The 22,681-nt window shown below is 38.3% G+C and overlaps 1 protein-coding gene across 1 annotated transcript; it reads left to right on the forward strand.

Moving 5' to 3' along the window:
• Positions 1–3,087: 3,087 nt before the first annotated feature.
• LOC125776654 (uncharacterized) lies at positions 3,088–6,728 on the forward strand. The gene is made up of 2 exons (XM_049450124.1): positions 3,088–4,860; positions 4,914–6,728. Exons 1-2 carry the CDS (start codon positions 4,779–4,781, stop codon positions 6,002–6,004), a joined length of 1,173 nt encoding a protein of 390 aa, XP_049306081.1. The 5' UTR covers positions 3,088–4,778; the 3' UTR covers positions 6,005–6,728.
• Positions 6,729–22,681: the final 15,953 nt, after the last annotated feature.

A 22,681-nucleotide genomic window follows, 5' to 3' on the forward strand; every position in this document is an offset into this window, starting at 1 on the left:
TGAGTATATCGAATTTTATAATTGGAAAAATGGATTGGGTATATTTGCTGAATTATTCCCATTATTTCTTCGGAAGTAAATATGCCATTTATCACCGAAGGGTTTAAGTAACGTTTTAAAAGTGAAATTAGGTTTTCTGAGGAAAATGTTTGTTTAATTATTACATGTCTATGGTATGTAGGGAATGGTATTTTAAATTGGTAACTATCTTCGTCTCCCAAAGAGATCCAAAGTTGGTTTTTGAAAACATTTATGGGTACTTCTACGGCTGGAATTAGATTGTGAGATGAGCTGTCATCTGAATGTGTGGCTACTGATAAAGAATTTATTTCGAATGGTCTTGAAAGTGTATCTGCTGCTATGTTGGCTTTACCAGGTTTATATCTTAATTCGTAATTATATTCTTCGAGTATGGCTTTCCACCGTTTTAATTTAGAATTATTGTTTTTATTGCTTAAGGCGTATGTGAGAGGTTGATGGTCTGTATGGATTACTACTTTTGCCGTGCTATACAGATAATTTCTAAAGGAATTTAGTGCCCAAATTATGGCAAGCATTTCCTTTTCGTTTACTGCATAATTTTCTTCGGTTTTACTTAATGTCCTAGATATAAAGGTTATGGGTTTTTCATTCTGTTCTAAGACAGCGCCTATGGCATATTTGGAAGCATCTGTTGTTAAATCAAACTCTTTTTTATAATCGGGATAATGTAAAATGACGTCTTTCGATGTCAATATGGATTTTATTTTATTAAATGCTGCTTTAGCGTCATTGTTTAATTGGATTTGGATTTCTTTGGAAACATTTTTTGACATTCTACCTTCTTCACCACGAAGTAGAGTTGTGAGGGGTTTAGCTAATTTTGCATAATCTTTTATGAAACGTCTATAGTATCCTGAAAGTCCTAGAAATGATCTAAGGTCTTTAAGTGTTTTAGGGTATGGAAAATCTACAATACTTTTTACTTTAGATGGGTTTGTGGAAATACCAGCAGAAGAAATTATGAATCCTAAAAATTCTACTTGGTTTATATAAAATTCGCATTTGTCTGCTTGTACTTTCATATTAGCTTTGCTGAGTGTATCAAAAATTTTGTCAATATGCTCTGAATGATATTTTTCATCTTTGCTAAATATTATTATGTCGTCTATATAGACATAACATATTTTTCCTATATATTGTCTCAAAATATCGTCTAATGTACGTTGGAATATGGATGGGGCGTTCTTCATTCCAAAAGGTAATCTTGTGAACTCATACTTTCCGTTGTTCACTGAAAAGGCTGTTTTCTCCACGTCAGATTTCTTAAGAGGAATTTGATGGAAACCGCTTTTTAAGTCGATTACTGAAAATATTCGATTTTCTCCTAAATGTGATAGTACTTCATTTATCTCTGGTATTGGGTATCTGTCAGCAGTTGTAACTGTGTTTAGTTTTCTGTAATCAATAACTAATCTGAATTTTTTTTCGCCTGATGCATCGTCCTTTTTGCGTACAACCCATATTGGTGAATTGTATGGCGATCTTGATTTTCTGATAATACCGTCCTCTAATAGTTTATTTATTTGTTTTTCTACTTCTTGTTTTAAACTGGCAGGATATGGGTATGATTTTGAGTAGATAGGTGTATCTGAATTTGTTCTAATTTCCGCTACTACTTTAGTTGTGTACGGTAGTTTTTCATTAGGTTCTGAATTTAAGTTTCGGTGTTTTTGTACAAGTTGTTTAATTTCATTTTTTTCTGAAGTATTCATATGTTCGTCACGGATTTGAATGGAATGAACATCTTGGGCTCTATATTGATGGAGTTGAATTTTACGTTTGTTTGCTACGATCATAAAATTTTCTTTAGTATGGATAATTGCTGATAGTTCCTTTAAACTATCATTTCCAAGAATTGCGTGAAAAGTTGTAAGAATGGGTAACAAAAAAAATTTTAATTTGCATTCTTCAATATCAAAAAGATTTAGAAAAGTGTGATGGGTAATGTGTATTTTTCCACCGATTGAATTTGCGTAAAAAGGGTTATTGTTTTCTTTGGAATTTGGTACTAAATTTGATTGAATATAGTTTTTATTGGAACCTGTATCGACTAGGATTTTTAAAATTTCTCCACTCTTCGTTTTGCAGTTGAAATAAGGTAACGAAGAGCTGTTTAATCTAAAAAATGTACATCTGTCAGGTCTAGTGATTGTTCGTTTTCGTCGGTTTGTGTTGTATCGGAAAAGTCATAGTTGTATTCATTGTTTTGGTAGTCATTGTTGTTTTGATAATTTTGTTCGCTGTAAGGTTCAAAGTTTGAGTTTACATGAAAATTCCTTTGAACTTTTGGTTGCAGATCATTTTTGTTTGAAAAGTTTGATGGTCGTTTGACAGTGAATTTGGGATTTGGTCTATTGGCGTAATTGATAGCATTTGTTCTTAAGCTAACGTCCACGTCCATTGGTTGAGGTGGTTTTGGTGGTCTTGGAGGGGGATTATTTGGTGGTTGATTAAATGGGGTTTGATTATGAAAACCATGTTGTTGGTTTACTGGATTTTGGGGATACCGTTGTTGACCATAAGGATTAAATATTTGATTTGGTTTTGGTATAAAAGCTAACTCGGGATGGGATGGTTTGAGGAAGTTGTCGATTAAGATTTGGAAAAAAATTCTGTTGTTGGAATTGTTGTCTAGGAAATTGATTGTTAGCGTGATTTGCTCTAAAGTTTTGATTTTCTAACTTCAGGCAAAGGTGAAGAGCTTCTGGTAGGCTTTTTGGTTCTCTGATGCCAAGAAGCCTAGGAAGGTCACCCGAAAGTCCTCTGACAAACGTGTCAAGGGCTTTAGCACGGTAGTTTTCCGTAAGAAGACGTATTGCTTCCTCTTCTACTTCCATACAACCAATTTTGTTAAGGATTAATGATAGGTGCGAATACACTTTTTGGTAAAATTCGTTAATCGTCAGTCTTCCCTGTATGAGACAAGTCATTTGATACTCTAAAGTACCAATGTCTCTTTTGTCTGCATAATGGGTAGTTAGACAACGAGATATTGCCGTCCAATCTAAAGGCGTGTTATACGACTCTAGTGCTAGGGTTCGTTTCCTGAAAATTCTCGTAATGAGCGTACTACATCTGGTATTTTATCCATCTCGCTCATGTTATTCTGAAATTGTACGTCTATTGCCTGATCGGTTACTATGGGATTTGTTGTGTTATTAAGGACACTTTGAACTAAGTTGGGTCCATTCGTTTCTAGGGCTTGGGCTACCATAGTTTTAATTATGTTTACCAATTCTGGCGAAATTTGGATAGCCGGAGCCGAAGGTCCTGCTGTAGCAGTGGGAGCAGCATTCCCTAGCAATGATGGCCTAATCAGGTTGTTTGGGTTAGACATTTTTGGAGAGGTCCTTATATGATTGTGTTATTTATTTTGTTTTAAAAAAAATTTATGTTATCCTTTCTAGGAACGGGTTATTTATACTCTAGAGGGTCCGGTCAACTCCTGAGTTGGCTACGGAATCGCAGAGATAATTAATGTTATTTTGTTACTAAAAATATTTTTTTTATAGGCTGTACAAGCCTTATTTTATTTGATTTGTTTATATTATGAACGATTTTGTATTGTTAAATTTGCTTAATATAAATTTTACTTTTACTAATTTTCGTGAGAGGAAGAGAAAAATATATTTCCTTTTGTATAACAATTCACTTGATTCTTTTAAAAACTTTCACAATTTTAAAACAATTTTTGTTTTGAAGGATATTTAATGGAAATACATACATATTCACTCTTTTAAACTTTTGAATTCTTTTAATTTATTTTGGTTTCTACAAATTTTCACAATCTTAACCTATTTCTTACATTATGATCAGCTTCATGGCGGCTGGCAATGATGATTTGGTCCTTTTTTCCTTCTGGATACTACTGGGTCACCGTCTTGCTCCAAGTTGCTCACCTTCCTTCCTCAAGCATGGGTAAGGAATTTAAATTCAGCTGCTTTCTCTTTGGCACTACTTATGGTACCTTTTTGAGGTTTTAATTATTCGTTGGGATTGCTCCTTATTTAGCATTACTTATGATGCCTTTTTACCGAAACTTCCCGTACCGGATAACTATTTCGAGGTGCTTCCCGTTTAGCACTGCATATGGTGCTTTTTTACCGAAACTTCTCGTGCCGTATATTTTAGGCTCGGGCGCCAGTTAATGACTTATTAATTACAAAGTCAAAAAAAAATTAATATTTTATGGTCAAGAGTGACCTTTATTGGTTGAAATCAACTTAACAACTAACTCTAATTTACAATTAAACATATTCTTAATATTGCCTAAATCTACCTGCGTCAGCACTTTTGGTTAACGTTATGGCGGATGTTGGTTTCTGGTTACTTTCGCTTATGCGGCGCATGGCGGATGTTGTTCCCAATTGTTTGTTTCTGCTGACTAAACGTCTCGAATATTTCCTATTGGGTGATAGTTGACGTCGGCAGTTATTGGTTTACTTGCAATATTTCTGGTGTTAACTTGCATGCATATGTATGTTTATATCTTCATATTCATATTCACGCTATGTATTTATGTCTCTTCATATTCTTGGGTATGTGCGACAGAGAACATAATTAGGGAGTTCACAAGTCGTACTATTTGTCGTATTTGGTCTATTGGCTATTAAATTATGAAAGTTGTAAAACGAATCTTGTGAGCGCCCTGTACTATTTAATGCACTATTGCATGCGCTATTTCTGCAATTAATCAGCTGATTCAAACAAAACAGAAACAATTCATAAAAATTAAAATGCCTAGAAGAAGTGAAAAGAGCAAATTAATAGCTGCAATTTGCGAAAAATACTTACAAGACATACTCATGTTGGAATTAAGTAAGTTATCCATTATTTCCTCCAAAAAATTTTTCCAAATGTATTTTTTTTAGGTGATGACGATGAGCAGGAAGAAGTGGATGAACAATTTAGAGTGAATATGCTTATATTATTGAACAATCGCCGAAGTGCTCACTTAGGAGTTTCTAAGTCGAACCATTGGGAGAGGAATGTATTAAAGCATTTTGACGAAAACAGATTTTGCCAAATGATGCGCTTAAACCAAACAGAATTTGCTTACCTTCTAAACTTAATAAAAGATGATGATGTGTTTCGAAATGATTATAACGCAGCACAACTTTCGATCGATACACAACTTAAGATCGTCCTTTTTCGATTAGGATCATCAGGTGAAGGACTTTCGGTTCGTAAAGTGGCATCCTTGTTTGGTATAGGAGATGGCGGTACCATTCAGATCGTAACCAGGCGAGTTTTTAAAGCTATTATTAACTTGAAACAAAGGTTTTTATACTGGCCCGATGAAAGGGAGCGATTAAAGCTTATTGCAGCAACAGAAAAGGAATTGCCTGGGTGTGTTGGATACATTGATGGGTCTGAAATTAAGTTGGCCGAAGCACCTGTGAGGAATCACGAAATATTTTTTTCCCGTAAGCGCCAATATTCTGTAAAAATTCAAGTTATTTGTGATCATCGGCTACGCATAAGACAACTTACACTTGGTTACCCGGGAAGTGTTCATGATGCGAAAATGTTCTCGGGATGTTTGCTCTCAAAACATCCCAATAGATTTTTATCAACCTCGCAATGGATAGCTGGAGATAGTGCATATCCATTAAAGCCATTTTTAGTAACCTCGTTTCGGCAAAATTGTACAGAATATAGCAGAGAAGAAAAAGAAAATTTCAATAAATACTTTTCCAAATACCGCGTACCTATTGAAAATTGTTTTGGGGCCTTGAAAGAAAAATTTTCAAGTCTAAAAGAACTCAAGTTCAGATTGCACACTATCCAAAACAAGAGAGAGTGTAATGAGTGGATAATGGTCTGTTGTATTTTGCACATTTTTATAAATTTCAACAACGAAGAACATGAAAGCAGCGTGGAACCCAGTGTAAATTTATTACCATCAACAAACCTTAGACATAGTATACTGAACTTTATTCAAAACCAACCTATTGTTTAACGTTTTTTCTTATATATTTATCATTGAAATAAAAAAATTAACTTTACCTACTAGTATTACCCTCTACTTTACCTGTACAGAATTCGGTATGACGCTATGCTTTCAAATGTTACAAAAAATAAATGATTAATTTCACTAAATCAGACAAATTTTATTTCATTTAAATTGTTTGGTTAGACATATATATACGAGTATATAGATATACACATACGTACATTTGTCGGATTGTTTGTTTTCTTTTGTTTTTTAGCTTTTATAGAAAAGTAAACAAATATTTATTTTATAAATTACAGCATTTATATATTTTATAAAATCGTATATATGTAAGTGTTCGTCATATCTAAAACACCAAAATTCAATGTAATACAGTTTGGAACTTACGTTTACTAATTTATTTTCAATAATTTTTTATAAAAGTATAGCTCATTCTATAATATAAATTGCACAATTAAATATTTGTGAATTTCGTAAAAAGCTTGAAACTTTTATTTGTATGGTTTATATTATAGATAGAGCTATACTTTTATAAAAAATTAATACTTTAAATTTTGTTGTTTTAGATATGACGAACACCTTATGTAATTAAAATGTTTACATATTTAAACTCCGGACTATCGCAGCGTTATTAAAGAGCTTTCGGCTGTTTCTTAAAACAATTTTTTGGCACTTCAGGCGTAACATTAATTAATTGAATGTATAAATAAAAATATAAGTTAACGAAATTCATTTTTTAATTTAAACAAAATCAAATTCAATATATTAAATTAAATTAAACTCTATTACAGATCCGTCAGCAAAAAATGATCTAAAATCAACGGAAATTTTAAGGCACTTGAAACTTGGCATAATAATCTAAAATAAAATTTGTAACTTACTCGAAAATTTCTTAAAAGTTCATATGGGAGTTTGTTGGATTTTTATAAATGTTGTAAAATGTTTGAAATTTTGATTTATATGCTTTTTGAATTAATTCGTTTAAAAAATTTATGAAAAAATTTATCATGAAAAGCATTGCGAATATTATAAGAAAAATCACTATACATATACTCATTTGTGCTCGCCACTATATTACCTTAAATCATTTAAGTTACATTAAAATAATTATTTATATTTTAGCTTAAGCTCTTCCATAGCTAATCGCTCTTTCATTTCGAGCTCAAGAACTTTCAGCTTTTCTTCGCTTTTAAAATTCCTTTCTTTCAAATCAAAATCCTTTTCTTTTAACACCAATTCTCTTTCCCTTATAACTAACTCCCTGTATCTTGCTGCCAATTCTGCTTCTAGTTTTTCTTTCTTGAAACTAATGACTTCGGCTTGGAGTTTCATTATTTCCGAAACCCCCGTTCTGCTGTATATGCCCTTACGGCTCGTACTTGGCGTACAACTAATTTCGGCAGAACTTTCGTTACCATTTAAATGTAATACACAATCTGGGCCTTGGGAGCTCTCCGGTTCTTCAATCGGTACTGCTATCTGAGTTTCTACAGCACCCTCAAAATGCAAATACTCAGCGGTCATCGTATCATCGATTGCGGCACATTCACTAACTCTGCTCCCAAAAAAGTCTTCGAGCTCGTAAAAAATGAAATATAGGTTATTCAAATAAATTAGCAACTGAAACATCTAAAATATCCACGTCGAGCCTTCCCATGTTTTCGCTTTGTTGTAGCTCACTCTCATGTTCCGCACTTTAGAACGCACAAGCTTCCACTCCATGGTTAGATTATTTGCCATGCAGAATTGCTTATAGTAAGCTAAAGCGGACGGCTTCTGTTAAATATATGTTTCCAAATTATTAAATTTAATATTTCAAGAAATAAAAACAAACCTCAAGTTGCCGATTTTCCAACAGAAACTCAATTAGAGACTTCTCTTCTGCTGCCGCCCATCTACGGGTTGGGTTGCAACGGATACGCTTGGCTTTGACCTAAAATTAAAAAAGGTTCTTTGGTAATACATGTTTACATATATTTCTTCTAATTCAAGAATACTTACGTCATTATCTCGGAGTGATTCCATTTTTGTTTTTAATTATTTTAACTATTAGCTTGCAGACAAATTAACAAAATCAGAATGTAAATAGAAACAGCTGGTCGAATAGCATCCACAAATAGCAAGGCAAACATACCTTTCAGATTTGTATTGTGTTATTAAAATTTTACTTACGAAAAAAAAACAAAACTTTTACAACTGTTGTATTACAATATCGCAATAGACCAAATACGACAAATAGTACAACTTGTGAACTCCCTAAATATGTTTTGTACACATTTTTTGCTGTCAAAAATGAAACAAAATATAAACAAGCAAAACGAAAATCGTCATGGGCATGTTAATAAAGGGTGATTTTTTAAGAGCTTGATAACTTTTTTTAAAAAAAAAACGCATAAAATTTGCAAAATCTCATCGGTTCTTTATTTGAAACGTTAGATTGGTTCATGACATTTACTTTTTGAAGATAATTTCATTTAAATGTTGACCGCGGCTGCGTTTTAGGTGGTCCATTCGGAAAGTCCAATTTTGGGCAACTTTTTCGAGCATTTCGGCCGGAATAGCCCGAATTTCTTCGGAAATGTTGTCTTCCAAAGCTGGAATAGTTGCTGGCTTATTTCTGTAGACTTTAGACTTGACGTAGCCCCACAAAAAATAGTCTAAAGGCGTTAAATCGCATGATCTTGGTGGCCAACTTACGGGTCCATTTCTTGAGATGAATTGTTGTCCGAAGTTTTCCCTCAAAATGGCCATAGAATCGCGAGCTGTGTGGCATGTAGCGCCATCTTGTTGAAACCACATGTCAACCAAGTTCAGTTCTTCCATTTTTGGCAACAAAAAGTTTGTTAGCATCGAACGATAGCGATCGCCATTCACCGTAACGTTGCGTCCAACAGCATCTTTGAAAAAATACGGTCCAATGATTCCACCAGCGTACAAACCACACCAAACAGTGCATTTTTCGGGATGCATGGGCAGTTCTTGAACGGCTTCTGGTTGCTCTTCACCCCAAATGCGGCAATTTTGCTTATTTACGTAGCCATTCAACCAGAAATGAGCCTCATCGCTGAACAAAACACGCGCGCGAAACACATTTCGAACCGAACACTGATTTTGGTAATAAAATTCAATGATTTGCAAGCGTTGCTCGTTAGTAAGTCTATTCATGATGAAATGTCAAAGCATACTGAGCATCTTTCTCTTTGACACCATGTCTGAAATCCCACGTGATCTGTCAAATACTAATGCATGAAAATCCTAACCTCAAAAAAATCACCCGTTATATGTATTTATCTCTCTTCATATTCTCTGTTTTGGCATATATGCCATGTCATCATATGTAGAAAATACATATGTATATTTCTTTCTCTTCATCTCCTCTGTTGAGTATGTGGAGAACTGTTAAAAATGTTAACATTTCACAGCGCGAATTCTGTGCTTGTGAGGTGAATTTCCTACTATAACAACCGGTTTCACGAAATTCTTTCATTGAAAATTAAGTTCCATTTAATTTTAATTTTTATTTTTATTTAACTTTGCACTTAAGTTTGCAGCGTTTCACCATTATTCAGAATTGGCAACCCAAAAATGACAAGGCAGCGATATTAGTAAGAATAACAGCTGATTTATGTAAACAAATAAATTGTGGTGATTAACAAAAATGGAAAGTGTAGCTCGAAGCAAAAATTTTTCAGCTACTGATATTTCTACTTTGCTAAGCCTAGTGCAGCAAAATGCAAGTGTTTTGAAGTGTACGACCACAGGCAAAGTGAGTTCCGATCAAAAGGGCAAAGTGTGGGATGACATAGCGGAGAGTTTCAACTCGGTTTACTCCGGAGCACCGCGGTCAAAAAAAAAATCTGCGAACCAAATATTTCAATTTGAAAGCAGATATGAAAAAACGATCTGCAGACCACAAAAATATGCGTATGGAACGGGCAGAGGTCCATACAAAAAGCCAGTTGACTCCGAGATTGATAAAATATTAAAAGAAATATTGCCGGAAAAACAAGTGCGGGGGATGGACTCCAAATAAGCCAGCGACTGCCTACCTTCAGAAAAAAATTTTGAGGATTTGGATCATTCAGGTAGTTACGCATTAAAAAATATTTATTATGTTTAATACATATTTACAAATATGTGTGTATGTTAGATTTTTTAACAGGTGAAATTGATCCCCAGCAGCGAAATATACTAAAGAAGGAAGTTATGGAAAGTAAAATGATAGAAGAAGAAATGGTTTGTATATTTTTATTATGAGCAAGTCATTAATTAATATCACAAGCTGCCGGAATGAAATTTAATAAACTATTGTAAATATTTTTATTCGCAGATAATGTATCTAATGATATCGACATACGTGAACAATCAACAAGCAAAAGGTTTCGTACTTCCAGCCCAAAACATACAACTAAAAAAGAATGTGCCATCCAATGTTTTTACGATTTTAAAATTCTAAAGAACTTGTGTCTTTGCAGGTTTTGAGCATTGGGAGCACTACACATCAATGCAATTGAAAACGCCAAAAAACAGGAAGCTGTGCGCTGAAAGTGTAAATAGAAAATACACAAGTTGAGCTAAGCAAGCAGATACAAAATCAAAATGGACGGAAAGAAAACTGAAACAAGAGGTTGAATTTGCAAAAATCGAACATACGTTACGTGTAAAGCAAATGAAAGAAGCACACGAACTACAACAACAAATAGTTATTGAGAAGCATGCTCTTGAAATGCGAATACTTGAGGATCAACTAAAAGAAAAGTAAAAATGCTTCATAATAAATCATCAGCTGAGCCTTTTTTACTTTCGTACAAAGTTTAAAAGTTTCGTTTATATGGTTTTTGTTTTGTATATGTACAGTGGCGCGCTTTTAAAAATTTACAGAATAAATTTTGTTTAGTTCTTGCCTTACTTTGCATGTGAGCCACTGTAGGTCTGTATGTATATATAGTATTTATATAGTTTTTGTTTATGTATTTTTGCACATATGTATATGTAAATGTGCCTTATCAGTATTAATATAAATACTACAATGTGTACCTGAATTTTAAAATAAAAGAATATAAGTATAAAGATGTTGATTTTGTTTAGTATTTAGAAGAAGTTTACAAACTTTCAAAATGGTTTTATATTATACATATGTTTTCTATATAAATTGTCATTTCGACCCGAAGCTGAGATTGTTGGTACTTCAACAACTGCATCGATAATATTATTTATTTCATTTGCGTAGACTGCTGGAGCGTTGTAATCGTTGTTTAATTTACAAATATTATGTAAAACTGCCGTTGCAACTATAATACTTTCTACTATCCCGAGGTGCATTCGTATTCCCAGCGCAAGAACTGGAAATCTTCGTTTCCACACACCGTATTGACGTTCAACACAATTACGAGTTCTGATTTGCGATTCATTATACGAGTATAACGCCTCAGCCGGAGTTTGCACTTTTAACAAAGGTGTCATTATCCACCGATTGCAAGGATAGCCACTGTCGGCAACGACTATTGCATTCCCGAACTCCCCTGCCTCAAATTGGCTAAATATTAGCGAATTTTTCAGTACAATGGCGTCATGTGACGATCCTGGACAACGGGCTACGATATCCATTATGTTCAGTTTGCTGTCACAAAACGTTTGCACATTAATTGAAAAGTAGTTTTTTCGGTTTCGAAATAGTTCTGCTTCCTCCCCACCTAAATAGTCATTCATTTTAAATAATCGTAATCAGTTGAAAGTGGAGGATGGAGTCATATGTAGAAGTTCACGCAAGTGAGGAAAGTTCTCTGATCGCCATACACTTGGGAGTGGCCAGAAACGTTTCTTTTACATATGACTCAAGCAGCTCACGACTTCCGGTCTTTGACCAAGTATCCTCTGGGAAGCCTAAGAACATCCGTTTGAAGGCGAGCTAAAGTGAGAAGGCGAAATATCCCCTACTTAGGGTTGTGCGCTGGGTTTGGGACCCGCCACGTAAAAAAACACCCCCAATGAAAAAGCAAACACAGCCTCGGATGAGAGACCCCCCTTTTGATGACGACCATGGCAAACGAAATAAGGACTATGATTTGAGGGCATGCACCTGGAATGTCCGGTCCCTTAATTGGGAAGGTGCCACTGCCCAGCTGGTTGATGTCCTCGTGAAAACAAAGGCTGACATCACCGCCGTCCAAGAAATGCGATGGACGGGACAAGGACAGAGACGAGTAGGTCCTTGTGACATTTACTACAGTGGCCATATAAAGGAGCGCAAGTTTGGTGTTGGATTCGTGGTGGGAGAGAGACTCCGTCGCCGAGTACTATCATTCACTCCGGAGAATGAACGTCTAGCCACAATCCGCATCAAAGCGAGGTTCTTCAACATATCGCTGATTTGCGCCCACGCCCCGACGGAAGAGAAGGAAGATGTGACCAAAGATGACTTTTATGAGTGCTTGGAGCGCACTTATGAGAGATGCCCCCGCCACGATGTCAAAACCGTGCTTGGCGACTTCAACGCCAGGGTGGGCAAAGAAGGTATCTTTGGCACTACGGTCGGTAAATTCAGCCTCCACGAGGAAACATCCCCAAATGGGTTGAGGCTGATCGACTTCGCCGGGGCCCGAAATATGGTTATCTGTAGTACTAGATTCCAGCATAAGAAGATACATCAAGCTACCTGGCTGTCTCCGGATCGAAAAACCTCCAACCAGATCGATCATGTTGTGATAGACGGAAGACACGTCTCCAGTGTTTTAGATGTGCGTGCGCTCCGAGGTCCTAACATCGACTCGGACCACTATATTGTTGCAGCCAAAATTCGCACCCGCCTCTGTGCAGCAAAAAACGCACGCCAACAAACACAAGGAAGGTTCGACGTCGAGAAGCTGCAATCACAACAGACAGCCGAACGATTTTCTACTCGGCTTGCACTCCTACTCTCTGAGAGCACTCGTCAACAACTCGGTATAAGGGAACTGTGGGACGGCATTTCAAACTCCTTACGTACAGCTGCAACCGAAACCATTGGTTTTCGGAAAGTGCAAAAGAACAGCTGGTACGACGAGGAGTGCCGTGTCGCAGCGGAGAGAAAACAGGCTGCCTACCTCGCAACGTTACGATCGACCACAACACGTGCGGGATGGGATAGATACCGAGAGTTGAAGAGGGAAGCGAGACGCATTTGTAGACAGAAGAAGAAAGAGGCCGAAATGCGTGAGTACGAACAGCTTGATATGCTGGCCGACAGGGGTAATGCTCGAAAATTCTACGAAAAAATGCGGCGACTTACAGAAGGTTTCAAGACCGGAGCATACTCCTGTAGAACCCCCCAAGGTGATCTAGCCACCGATGCCCAGAGCATACTTAAATTATGGAGGGAACACTTCTCCAGCCTGCTGAATGGCAGTGAACACATAGCACCAGGAGAAGGCGAACCCGATTCCCCAATCGATGACGATGGAGCAGACGTTCCATTGCCCGGCCATGACGAAGTTCGAATAGCAGTTGCCCGCCTGAAGAACAACAAAGCGGCAGGGGCCGACGGATTGCCGGCCGAGCTATTCAAACACGGCGGCGAAGAACTGATAAGGAGCATGCATCAGCTTCTTTGCAAAATATGGTCGGATGAGAGCATGCCCAACGATTGGAATTAAAGTGTGCTATGCCCAATCCATAAAAAAGGAGACCCCACAATCTGCGCCAACTACCGTGGGATTAGCCTCCTCAACATCGCGTACAAGGTTCTATCGAGCGTATTGTGTGAAAGATTAAAGCCCACCGTCAACAAACTGATTGGACCTTATCAGTGTGGCTTCAGACCTGGTAAATCAACAACCGACCAGATATTCACCATGCGCCAAATCTTGAAAAAGACCCGTGAAAGGAGAATCGACACTCACCACCTATTCGTCGATTTCAAAGCTGCTTTCGACAGCACGAAAAGGAGCTGCCTTTATGCCGCGATGTCTGAATTTGGTATCCCCGCAAAACTAATACGGCTGTGTAAACTGACGTTGAGCAACACGAAAAGCTCCGTCAGGATCGGGAAGGACCTCTCCGAGCGGTTCGATACCAAACGAGGTTTCAGACAAGGCGACTCCCTATCGTGCGACTTTTTCAATCTGCTGCTGGAGAAAATTATTCGAGCTGCAGAACTGAATCGAGCAGGTACAATCTTCTATAAGAGTGTACAGCTGCTGGCGTATGCCGATGATATTGATATCATCGGTCTCAACACCCGCGCCGTTAGTTCTGCTTTCTCCAGACTGAACAAGGAAGCAACGCAAATGGGTCTGGCAGTGAACGAGGGCAAGACGAAATATCTCCTGTCATCAAACAAACAGTCGTCGCACTCGCGACTTGGCACTCACGTCACTGTTGGCAGTCATAACTTTGAAGTTGTAGATAATTTCGTCTATTTAGGAACCAGCATTAACACCACCAACAATGTCAGCCTAGAAATCCAACGCAGGATTACTCTTGCCAACAGGTGCTACTTCGGACTGAGTAGGCAATTGAAAAGTAAAGTCCTCTCTCGACGAACAAAAGCCAAACTCTATAAGTCGCTCATAATTCCCGTCCTGCTATATGGTGCAGAGGCTTGGACGATGACAACAACCGATGAGTCGACGTTGCGAGTTTTCGAGAGAAAAGTTCTGCGAAAGATTTATGGTCCTTTGCGCGTTGGCTACGGCGAATACCGCATCCGATGGAACGATGAGCTGTACGAGATATACGACGACATCGACATAGTTCAGCGAATTAAAAGACAGCGGCTACGCTGGCTAGGTCATGTTGTCCGGATGGATGAAAACACTCCAGCTCTGAAAGTATTCGACGCAGTACCCGCCGCGGGAAGCAGAGGAAGAGGAATACCTCCACTCCGGTGGAAGGACCAAGTGGAGAAAGACCTGGCCTCGCTTGGAATATCCAATTGGCGCCACGTAGCGAAGAGAAGAAACGATTGGCGCGCTGTTGTTGACTCGGCTATAATCGCGTAAGCGGTGCCTACGCCAGTAAAGAAGAAGAAGAAGAATCAGTTGAAATTAAGTATTTACTTTACTAACCTGGTGATTGAAATCTTACATGTGTGCAGTCCATAGATGCTAGCACGCGCGGAAACTTTGCAATTTTATAAAGTTGAATTTCTCTTTGCATTTCTAGTTCCAATGGGATGGTTACAAAGCGTTCTCTTAACAATGAAATGTTGTGGCACACTCTCCTTATTGCGCGACAGGAAGAACTTTTTGAAACGCCACATAGGTCACCGCCAGTTCTTTGCATGCAGCCAGTTGCAACGAAACGCAATGTTAGTAAAAGCATTAATTCGGGAGACATAGCACAATTTCTGCAATATTTTCCAAAGAATAACATAACTTTTAATTGGAAATACTATCTTGTATACTTACTTCTTAGTTTTGTGTTGGATTTTGTTCCTAATCAATTCGAGTATCATCCAAGCAGACTGTTTAGTCAAACGAAATCTATACCGAAAATCAACGTCATCATAACATGTAAAACATTATACGAGAGCGGCGATTTATAAACATATTTATTAAAACCTCGCACTCTGTTAACGCCGCCCCGCCCAATTCTTTTGCAACGTCTGTATCGGCAGAGCAATATTTTCTTTTCTTCTTTTTCGAAGTTTTAATTCGCGCACAACTAAACTCTAACTAAAAAGTTGTTGCGCGCGCTCTCTCCTTTTGCGACATCCTAGCGATACAGACGTGGCAAGTGCATTTCTAAATTTTTATAATTAAATATATATATTATAAGAAACCTTTGTTTTTTATTTAACATCTTGTGGAATCATTTGCGCCGAACGTTTCCCCACGGCCAACCACATCTTTGGAACGAGCGAGCACCGTGCTTAACCACCCGAATTATCACTGGTCCTTCGAGCCGGATAACAGTTAACAAGTTGATTTTTTATTTAAAGTGGAAGTGCATAATTTGCCCGCTTTAGCAACTCGCAAGTTACAGTCAAACATATTTTGGGTTTGTGCTCTGCAAGCTATAAGGCAATAGATTGGTTAATTTGTGCATCATTTATGTACAAATTCCATTGTGCTGTGTGAAGTGGAGACCAAAACTTATTTTTGGCACTCTACCCACAAAATCAACGCACAAGATTGCAGGTAGTATTGCACTTCATTTAAGTACAACAACAAATACACCTGGCAAATGCACTTATTTCACTTTGCAAAAAAACCACATACTCTGTTATTCGAGAAAAAATTATAAATTTCTTGGACGCACAAAATCGTCTGGAGCGTCAAAAATCTCTCTCGGTTTTTTGGTTTTTCTTATGGTTCATTTGAGTCTAATCGCTCAACTCTGCCTTTCCATATATTGCTCGAATAGCAATAAAGGCAAGCAGCAATAACGCAGCTGCAGTTTCGCGAGTGCAAACAAAAAAAACACAAAATTACAAGTGCAGTGAGTGACACAATAAAATTAGAAAAGTGAAGTGAGCGACGGCAAGAAAGCCAAACAGCGAAGTGAGAGCAGCAAAGGCAAGGCAGCACAGCAGCCATCCCAACAAACAAAAGAGTGTAGTGGTGAAATCGAAATTGTTCAAAAATAATCCAGTGAACAAAAGTTAAAGGGAATAGTGGACATAAATCAAATAAGTGCTTTTGAATTTTTATCTGTATTTGTATTTGGATTTTAATAAAGCAATTAAGCACAAATCTATTTTGTTTGTGTACATAGTCGAAGACTAGGCGTGCAAGTGCATTGGGACGATTACCCAGCAAGCACATTCAAATTAAATTTGGGAAAAATACTTTGAGGAAATATTTCACTAAATTTGCAAGTGCAAGTACAACTGCATTGGGCCGATTACCCAGCAAGCACATACTAATTAAATTCGGAAAGATACTTTGAGAAAATAGTTTACTAAATTTATTAATTTTTTTGTGCTCTCGAAAATTCACGCTTCACTAAGAAACAACGCACTACTAATTTATAGTCTGTCCGTGATTGGTTCTATAACATTTGAACTTTTGCAACATATTTGCAAATATTTTTTAAATTTTAATTTCAAGTTTAGATCCGAGTTTGTGCAACATTTTTGCAGTTCCGGTTCAATTTTCGAAAACAACGGAATCTATCAGAGCCTTTACTACAGCTGCAGACGCTCTACTGGAGTTTGAGGAGTCTTTTACTCCAACGGCAAACAACCAAAGTGCCTACTCTCTTGGAGTACAACAAGCTGAACGGAAATCTCTGTGTGCAGAGGTAAAGTTAGAATACAAATTGTTTTTGCCAAAAGTGGATCCTTCTGACACAAGCTCAATTGACGACCTTAATTTTAAATATCCAAGCTGTTACCACGCTTATGTGTGTTGCGCGGCTTGATGGGCGAACACATGCACAACCTCACGGCGTTCAACCAAAGCCCTACTTCAAATTCAACGGTGATTCAACCTGAACGGTTACAACAAACGGTGGAACCCGTGAGGTATTCCATCAATTTAACGCCATGTGATACAGAAATGTTTCATGGCTATGTTTTACAATGGCCCCCTTTTAGGGATTTATTTGCCGCCATTTATGGGAATAACCCAAGGCTATCTCCGGTAGAAAAGTTATTCCATCTGAACCAAAAAACGCGAGGTGAAGCAAAAGCTATTGTTTCGAAAGCGCCACTGACGAATGACGGATTCGCATTGGCTTGGAATAATTTGTTGTGTAGGTACGAAAACAAGCGAGTGCTTGTCAACACCCAATTGAATTTATTATTCAAGCTCCCGCATATCTCAACAGAATCTGAGACCGAACTCAGAAATTTACAGCGGGAGATGAATAGCTGCATTTCAGCTTTACAAATACACGGCATCAATGTAAATAGCTGGGATGCCATATTTACGTATTTGTGTTCTATCTGATTACCGGACTATACACTATCGCTTTGGGAACAATCTCTCGATTCGGATTCAGAGATCCCAAAATGTGTTGAGTTAGACAAGTTTCTAACCAAACGGGCGGCTGATGGTGAAGGCCGGATACCAACCTTGCAATCAAGGATTGGATCCAGGCCCATCAATTCCCATCACGCCAAGACAAATAATACTAGATGTAAACTGTGCTCATATCAATCGCACATTTTGAAAACTTGTCAAAGATTCATTGACATGCAGCCTAACGCACGGTTAAATGCTGTCAGAAAACTCCGCGTCTGCCTAAACTGTTCATCGGACTCACATGAAGTCAAAAATTGTAAAAGTCTGTTTAATTGTTCCAAATGTAAACAGAGACATCACTCTATGATTCATCGGGATCAAAGGGAGGAAATAGCTCAGACATCGGACAGCACAGACACTACTGAGATTTCTACTAAATCTCATGTGACCTCTATTAAGGCCAATGTTTCAAATATGCCTACCAGTCGAAGCATGCTCTTAGGTACAGCCATGGTGACCATATGTCACAACGAGAGCACCTTCACTGCCAGAGCCCTGATCGATTCAGGATCTGAAGCAACCTTCGTAAGCAACAGTTTACAGAAACGTTTAAATCTGGCAAGCAAAAACGTATGCACCCGAGTTTCAAGATTGAATAACACCTTGTCAGGACGAGTTCAATCGGTGTGCTCGATCACAATTTTCTCGCCTCGCAAAAGTTTAAGACTAGAAGCGGAAGCGTTGGTACTGCCAAAATTGACTTCGAGCACCCGGCGTTGGGATGCAATCTTACAACGGTGACCACGTATCTGGCAGCAGTTCGTCATAACAACACAATTCTATGCCACACCTGCAGGCATTCCACGGCGGCCTGCACTCCCATCTGATGCGCCGCCAGCAACATGCTGCAGCCGCAATGCAACGAGAATCTGCAACAGCAAAAAGACGGAAGAATTGTGATCCAGATAAGCTCTTCTTGCTCTCACTTTACGAGGAGATCAAACGTGTGCCCGACTCGATGCGATACGACTCGATGTCAAGGGCGAACTCATACATGTGCTCAAAAAATACCGGAAGAAACCATCGTTGAAACAGGAGTAAACCCAACCACAAATAACAAGATACAATTGTCACAGCATGCGCAAATAACGCACAGCATATATCAGCTGCAAACGTTGCGGCAACCCACACCTCACGACAAAGCCACAATCTCAAGTTGGACGCGTATCGGCTTCAGCCGTAGCACTACACGCCCAACAATGGAAATTGAAGCGAATTCATTGACAATCGGCCCGACGTATTCGGGCCCCTCTCAACCGTGTCAAACGACGTCATCAGTCACGCAAAGCTCTGACCAAGTCTCTCCCAGAGGCCAGACTCGAGTCGTCTCGCCGACTTCGGCGTGCTGGTAGCTTCTTTTCGGATTGGCGGAATGGCAACGATCGACGGAGACTCGATTCGTCTCAGCGACATTGACCGGACCGAGCGGAACTCGATTCGTTCCGTCGGCCACCCCATCCGAAGCGAAGGCGTGGACGAGATGCTCGACGTCAAGCAGATGCACGCCGTATCATCAAGGATAGGCACGCAACACTTCAGTGCATCCACTGTTATCCTCGCCTCCACGATTTCACGATTGCCACTGCGTACACGTGGAGACAGCCGAGTTTTCAACATTTACAACGTCGGCCATTACCACCGGCGCCAGTAAGGTCTCTGGAAGACCACACATTTCAACTTTTCCAGAACCTAAAACTGGCAGACAACGATTTTACAACGCAGCGCCAGTCGAGATAATTTTGCGAGCAGACGTTTACTCCCGGCTCATGTTGCCCGGGTTACAACCAGCGGCAATGGGCCAACTCATCGCCCAAAATACGTCGCTGGGATATATAATATCCGGCGTAATATAACATTGGCACAATAAAGTGCACTGGCTGCCAACGCCTCTCTCATTCACCACCTACCCAGGATCGAGTTAGACTCGAGTCGTCTCGCCGACCTCGGAAGGTTGTGACTTCTATGCAAATTGGCGGCATGGCAATGACCGACTGAGATTCGATTCATCTCATCGGCATTTTTCGGACCGAACCAGACTCGATTCGTCTCGTCGGCCACCCTTTCTGCAAAGAAGACGTGGAAGAGGAAATGCAGGAGCCAGTTAGTTTTAAGTAATTTATTGTAAACTGCATTTGCAGTAATACTGCAAGGCGGGGAGAATGTTAACGCCGCCCCGCCCAATTTCTTTTGCCACGTCTGTATCGGCAGAGCAATATTTTCTTTTCTTCTTTTTCGAAGTTTTAATTTGCGCACAACTAAACTGTAACTAAAAAGAAGTTGCGCGCGATCTCTCCTTTTGCGACATCCTAGCGATACAGACGTGGTAAGTGCATTTCCAAATTTTTATAATTAAATATATATATTATAAGAAACCTTTGTTTTTTATTTAACATTTTGTGGAATCATTTGCGCCGAACGTTTCCCCACGGCCAACCACATCTTTGGAACGAGCGAGCACCGTTCTCCACCACCCGAATTATCACACTCTATATCACTTTCGTCGTCAGATTCCATTTTTTACAATATATTTATCTTCTGCTATTTGCAAATCAGCTGACAGGAAAACGTTAACATAGTTGCATATGATAGTATTTAATTAATATTTAAATGGCAAAGGGTGACCATTTAAATACAAATTAAGTTAAATGGTGAAACTGAAATAAATTAATTTTCACTTAAATCAGTTTCGTGAAACCGGCTGTAAATATAACGAATGTTCGCTGTCGAACCTGCACCTTCTCTATGCTTTTAAGTTCTCTACCTCAGCTGATGAAAATGAATGATAATAACCGTGAGTGGCACCGGACTTTTACCCAACACACTTTCACAAGGCGGCTCCACGCTTTCATCGTCATCGTTAAGCACACCGTAGTATGCCAGAAGTCTATCTCGTAACTCCTTCTTGCGTCCATTTGTCGGTAGCCCTGTTTCTTTTAACGTTGTCATAAATAAATAAAATAATCAAAAGATAGTTTAATATAAAAGCAGCCTGTAATCTACTTACGTTGAGGCTGGAACTGCCTCAGTCAAACCAGCCGTTCGAACTTTGTTGCTTACGATGAACGTTCGCTGCCGACGCAAACACACTTCTTTATCGGCTGCAACCCGTTCATTGCCAACTTGTTAGTAACGCGTAATGATCGCTGTATGTTGAATATTTCGCTTGACAACATGAACTATCTCCAACTAATGTGTTGCGAAATCTGCTGTGCTATTGCGGCGCATACTATTTATTACCGATTACTGTTGTGGCGCAACCATTAACTGCTCGTTTGACAACACGAACCAACTGCAACTTACTTGTTGCCAACTTATTGATAAAATTCAAACTCGCTGCTTGTTACCCTTGTGTACGTACCGTTACGTCGCTGCTTGCTGAAACGTAGCTTTTATGCACCTTCAAAAACCGCCTTAGATTTGTGTCGCTGCTCCACTGTACTGTCTACGGGAGTCTCGAACTCGATGCTGATCGGTTGAGTCCCCAACTTGTAGAAAAGAAAAAATTAGCAAGTCTGATTTATGGAAATTAAAAAGACTAATTTCGTTAACGTTCAGTCCGCACGGTCGCATTTCTTCGTTCTATATACCTTGGCAGGACCCTGGGCACAAAACTTAGATGAAATGTATATGTTAAAAAGAAAGAAGAGGAATTAGAATTTAGAATAAAATTCAGAAACATTTAATGGCTATTTGATAGAAACTCTGTTCTATCCTCACATAATGAAACTCTTGTTTACAGGCAAGTTCTCAAAATAGTTTGGATTTTGGGCTACCCAAGCATAAATCCATAAATTCCAAAACAAATTTTTAAGATGTGCCGTCAATGCGCCTTGGTATGTTCTCGGTCCCGATCTGAAACGAATTCTTGGAATTGACTCAGTTGACGCATAAATCAACAAATATACAAAGTTCTATATGGAAAGGCTTTCTAGCCATGTGACTTTCACTTCTCCCTAATTTCATGCTATTAGGTGAACAGTCTACAAGACTAATGATTGTTTATAAAAGTATAAAATCAAGTTTTAGATCAAGACTGTGTTCGAGCTGTCTAATAATTACCGCAATAATGTTACTAACTTGATACTCTGTTGCTGATGCTTAACTGATATTTTACTGAAATATTGCAGTTTTTATTTCGCGCAGAAGGGTTCTAAGCAAAATTGGAAATTTTAACGTACATAATTGCTGACGAAATGTTGTAAAATTAAGGTGAGTATTTCATGAAAAATACGAATAAAATAAGGCAAAGAATATGTAGAAGAAATCGTTTTTTGCTTAAAGAATACTTCAAAAAAGAAAAGAGATAAAAGTAAAAGACTTTTTCAGAAGTATTGAATTATACCCTGATGATATTTTTTATTACATTAATTCATTAAATCAAACATAAAATTAATATTTAATAGAATATTCACTTACAATTCCTTCATCTTATCGCGCATCCAAAATGTTTATCATATATAAAGAGATACCCAACTCATCTCGTATTGGAAGTAAGAGAACAATTGCTAAAGGTCAAAACCTCCTGAGCTCGATCAACTGTCAAAGTTCAGGTGGTTTTGAAGTTTAGCAATTAGATCAACTGTCAAAGTTCAGGAGGTTTTGACGTTTAGAAATTGGAAACGAGGGATGGCCAAATTGAAATCTTACCAAAAAAATATGTTGGCGGAGGGATTTGTTTCATCGTTCAAGACCACTAATAAAAATGTAAAACAATGAAATTTTAATGTATTTGATG

The sequence above is a fragment of the Bactrocera dorsalis genome, chromosome 2, assembly GCF_023373825.1.
Source record: "Bactrocera dorsalis isolate Fly_Bdor chromosome 2, ASM2337382v1, whole genome shotgun sequence".
Classification (NCBI taxonomy): Eukaryota; Metazoa; Arthropoda; class Insecta; order Diptera; family Tephritidae; genus Bactrocera; species Bactrocera dorsalis.

What these genes read in the sequence shown, in the direction of transcription:
- LOC125776654 (XM_049450124.1), top strand. Translation starts at nt 4,779, where the DNA reads ATGCCTAGAAGAAGTGAAAAGAGCAAATTAATAGCTGCAATTTGCGAA. An exon ending in CATACTCATGTTGGAATTAA is followed by an intron (nt 4,861 to 4,913) that starts GTAAGTTATCCA and finishes TATTTTTTTTAG; the next exon opens with GTGATGACGATGAGCAGGAA.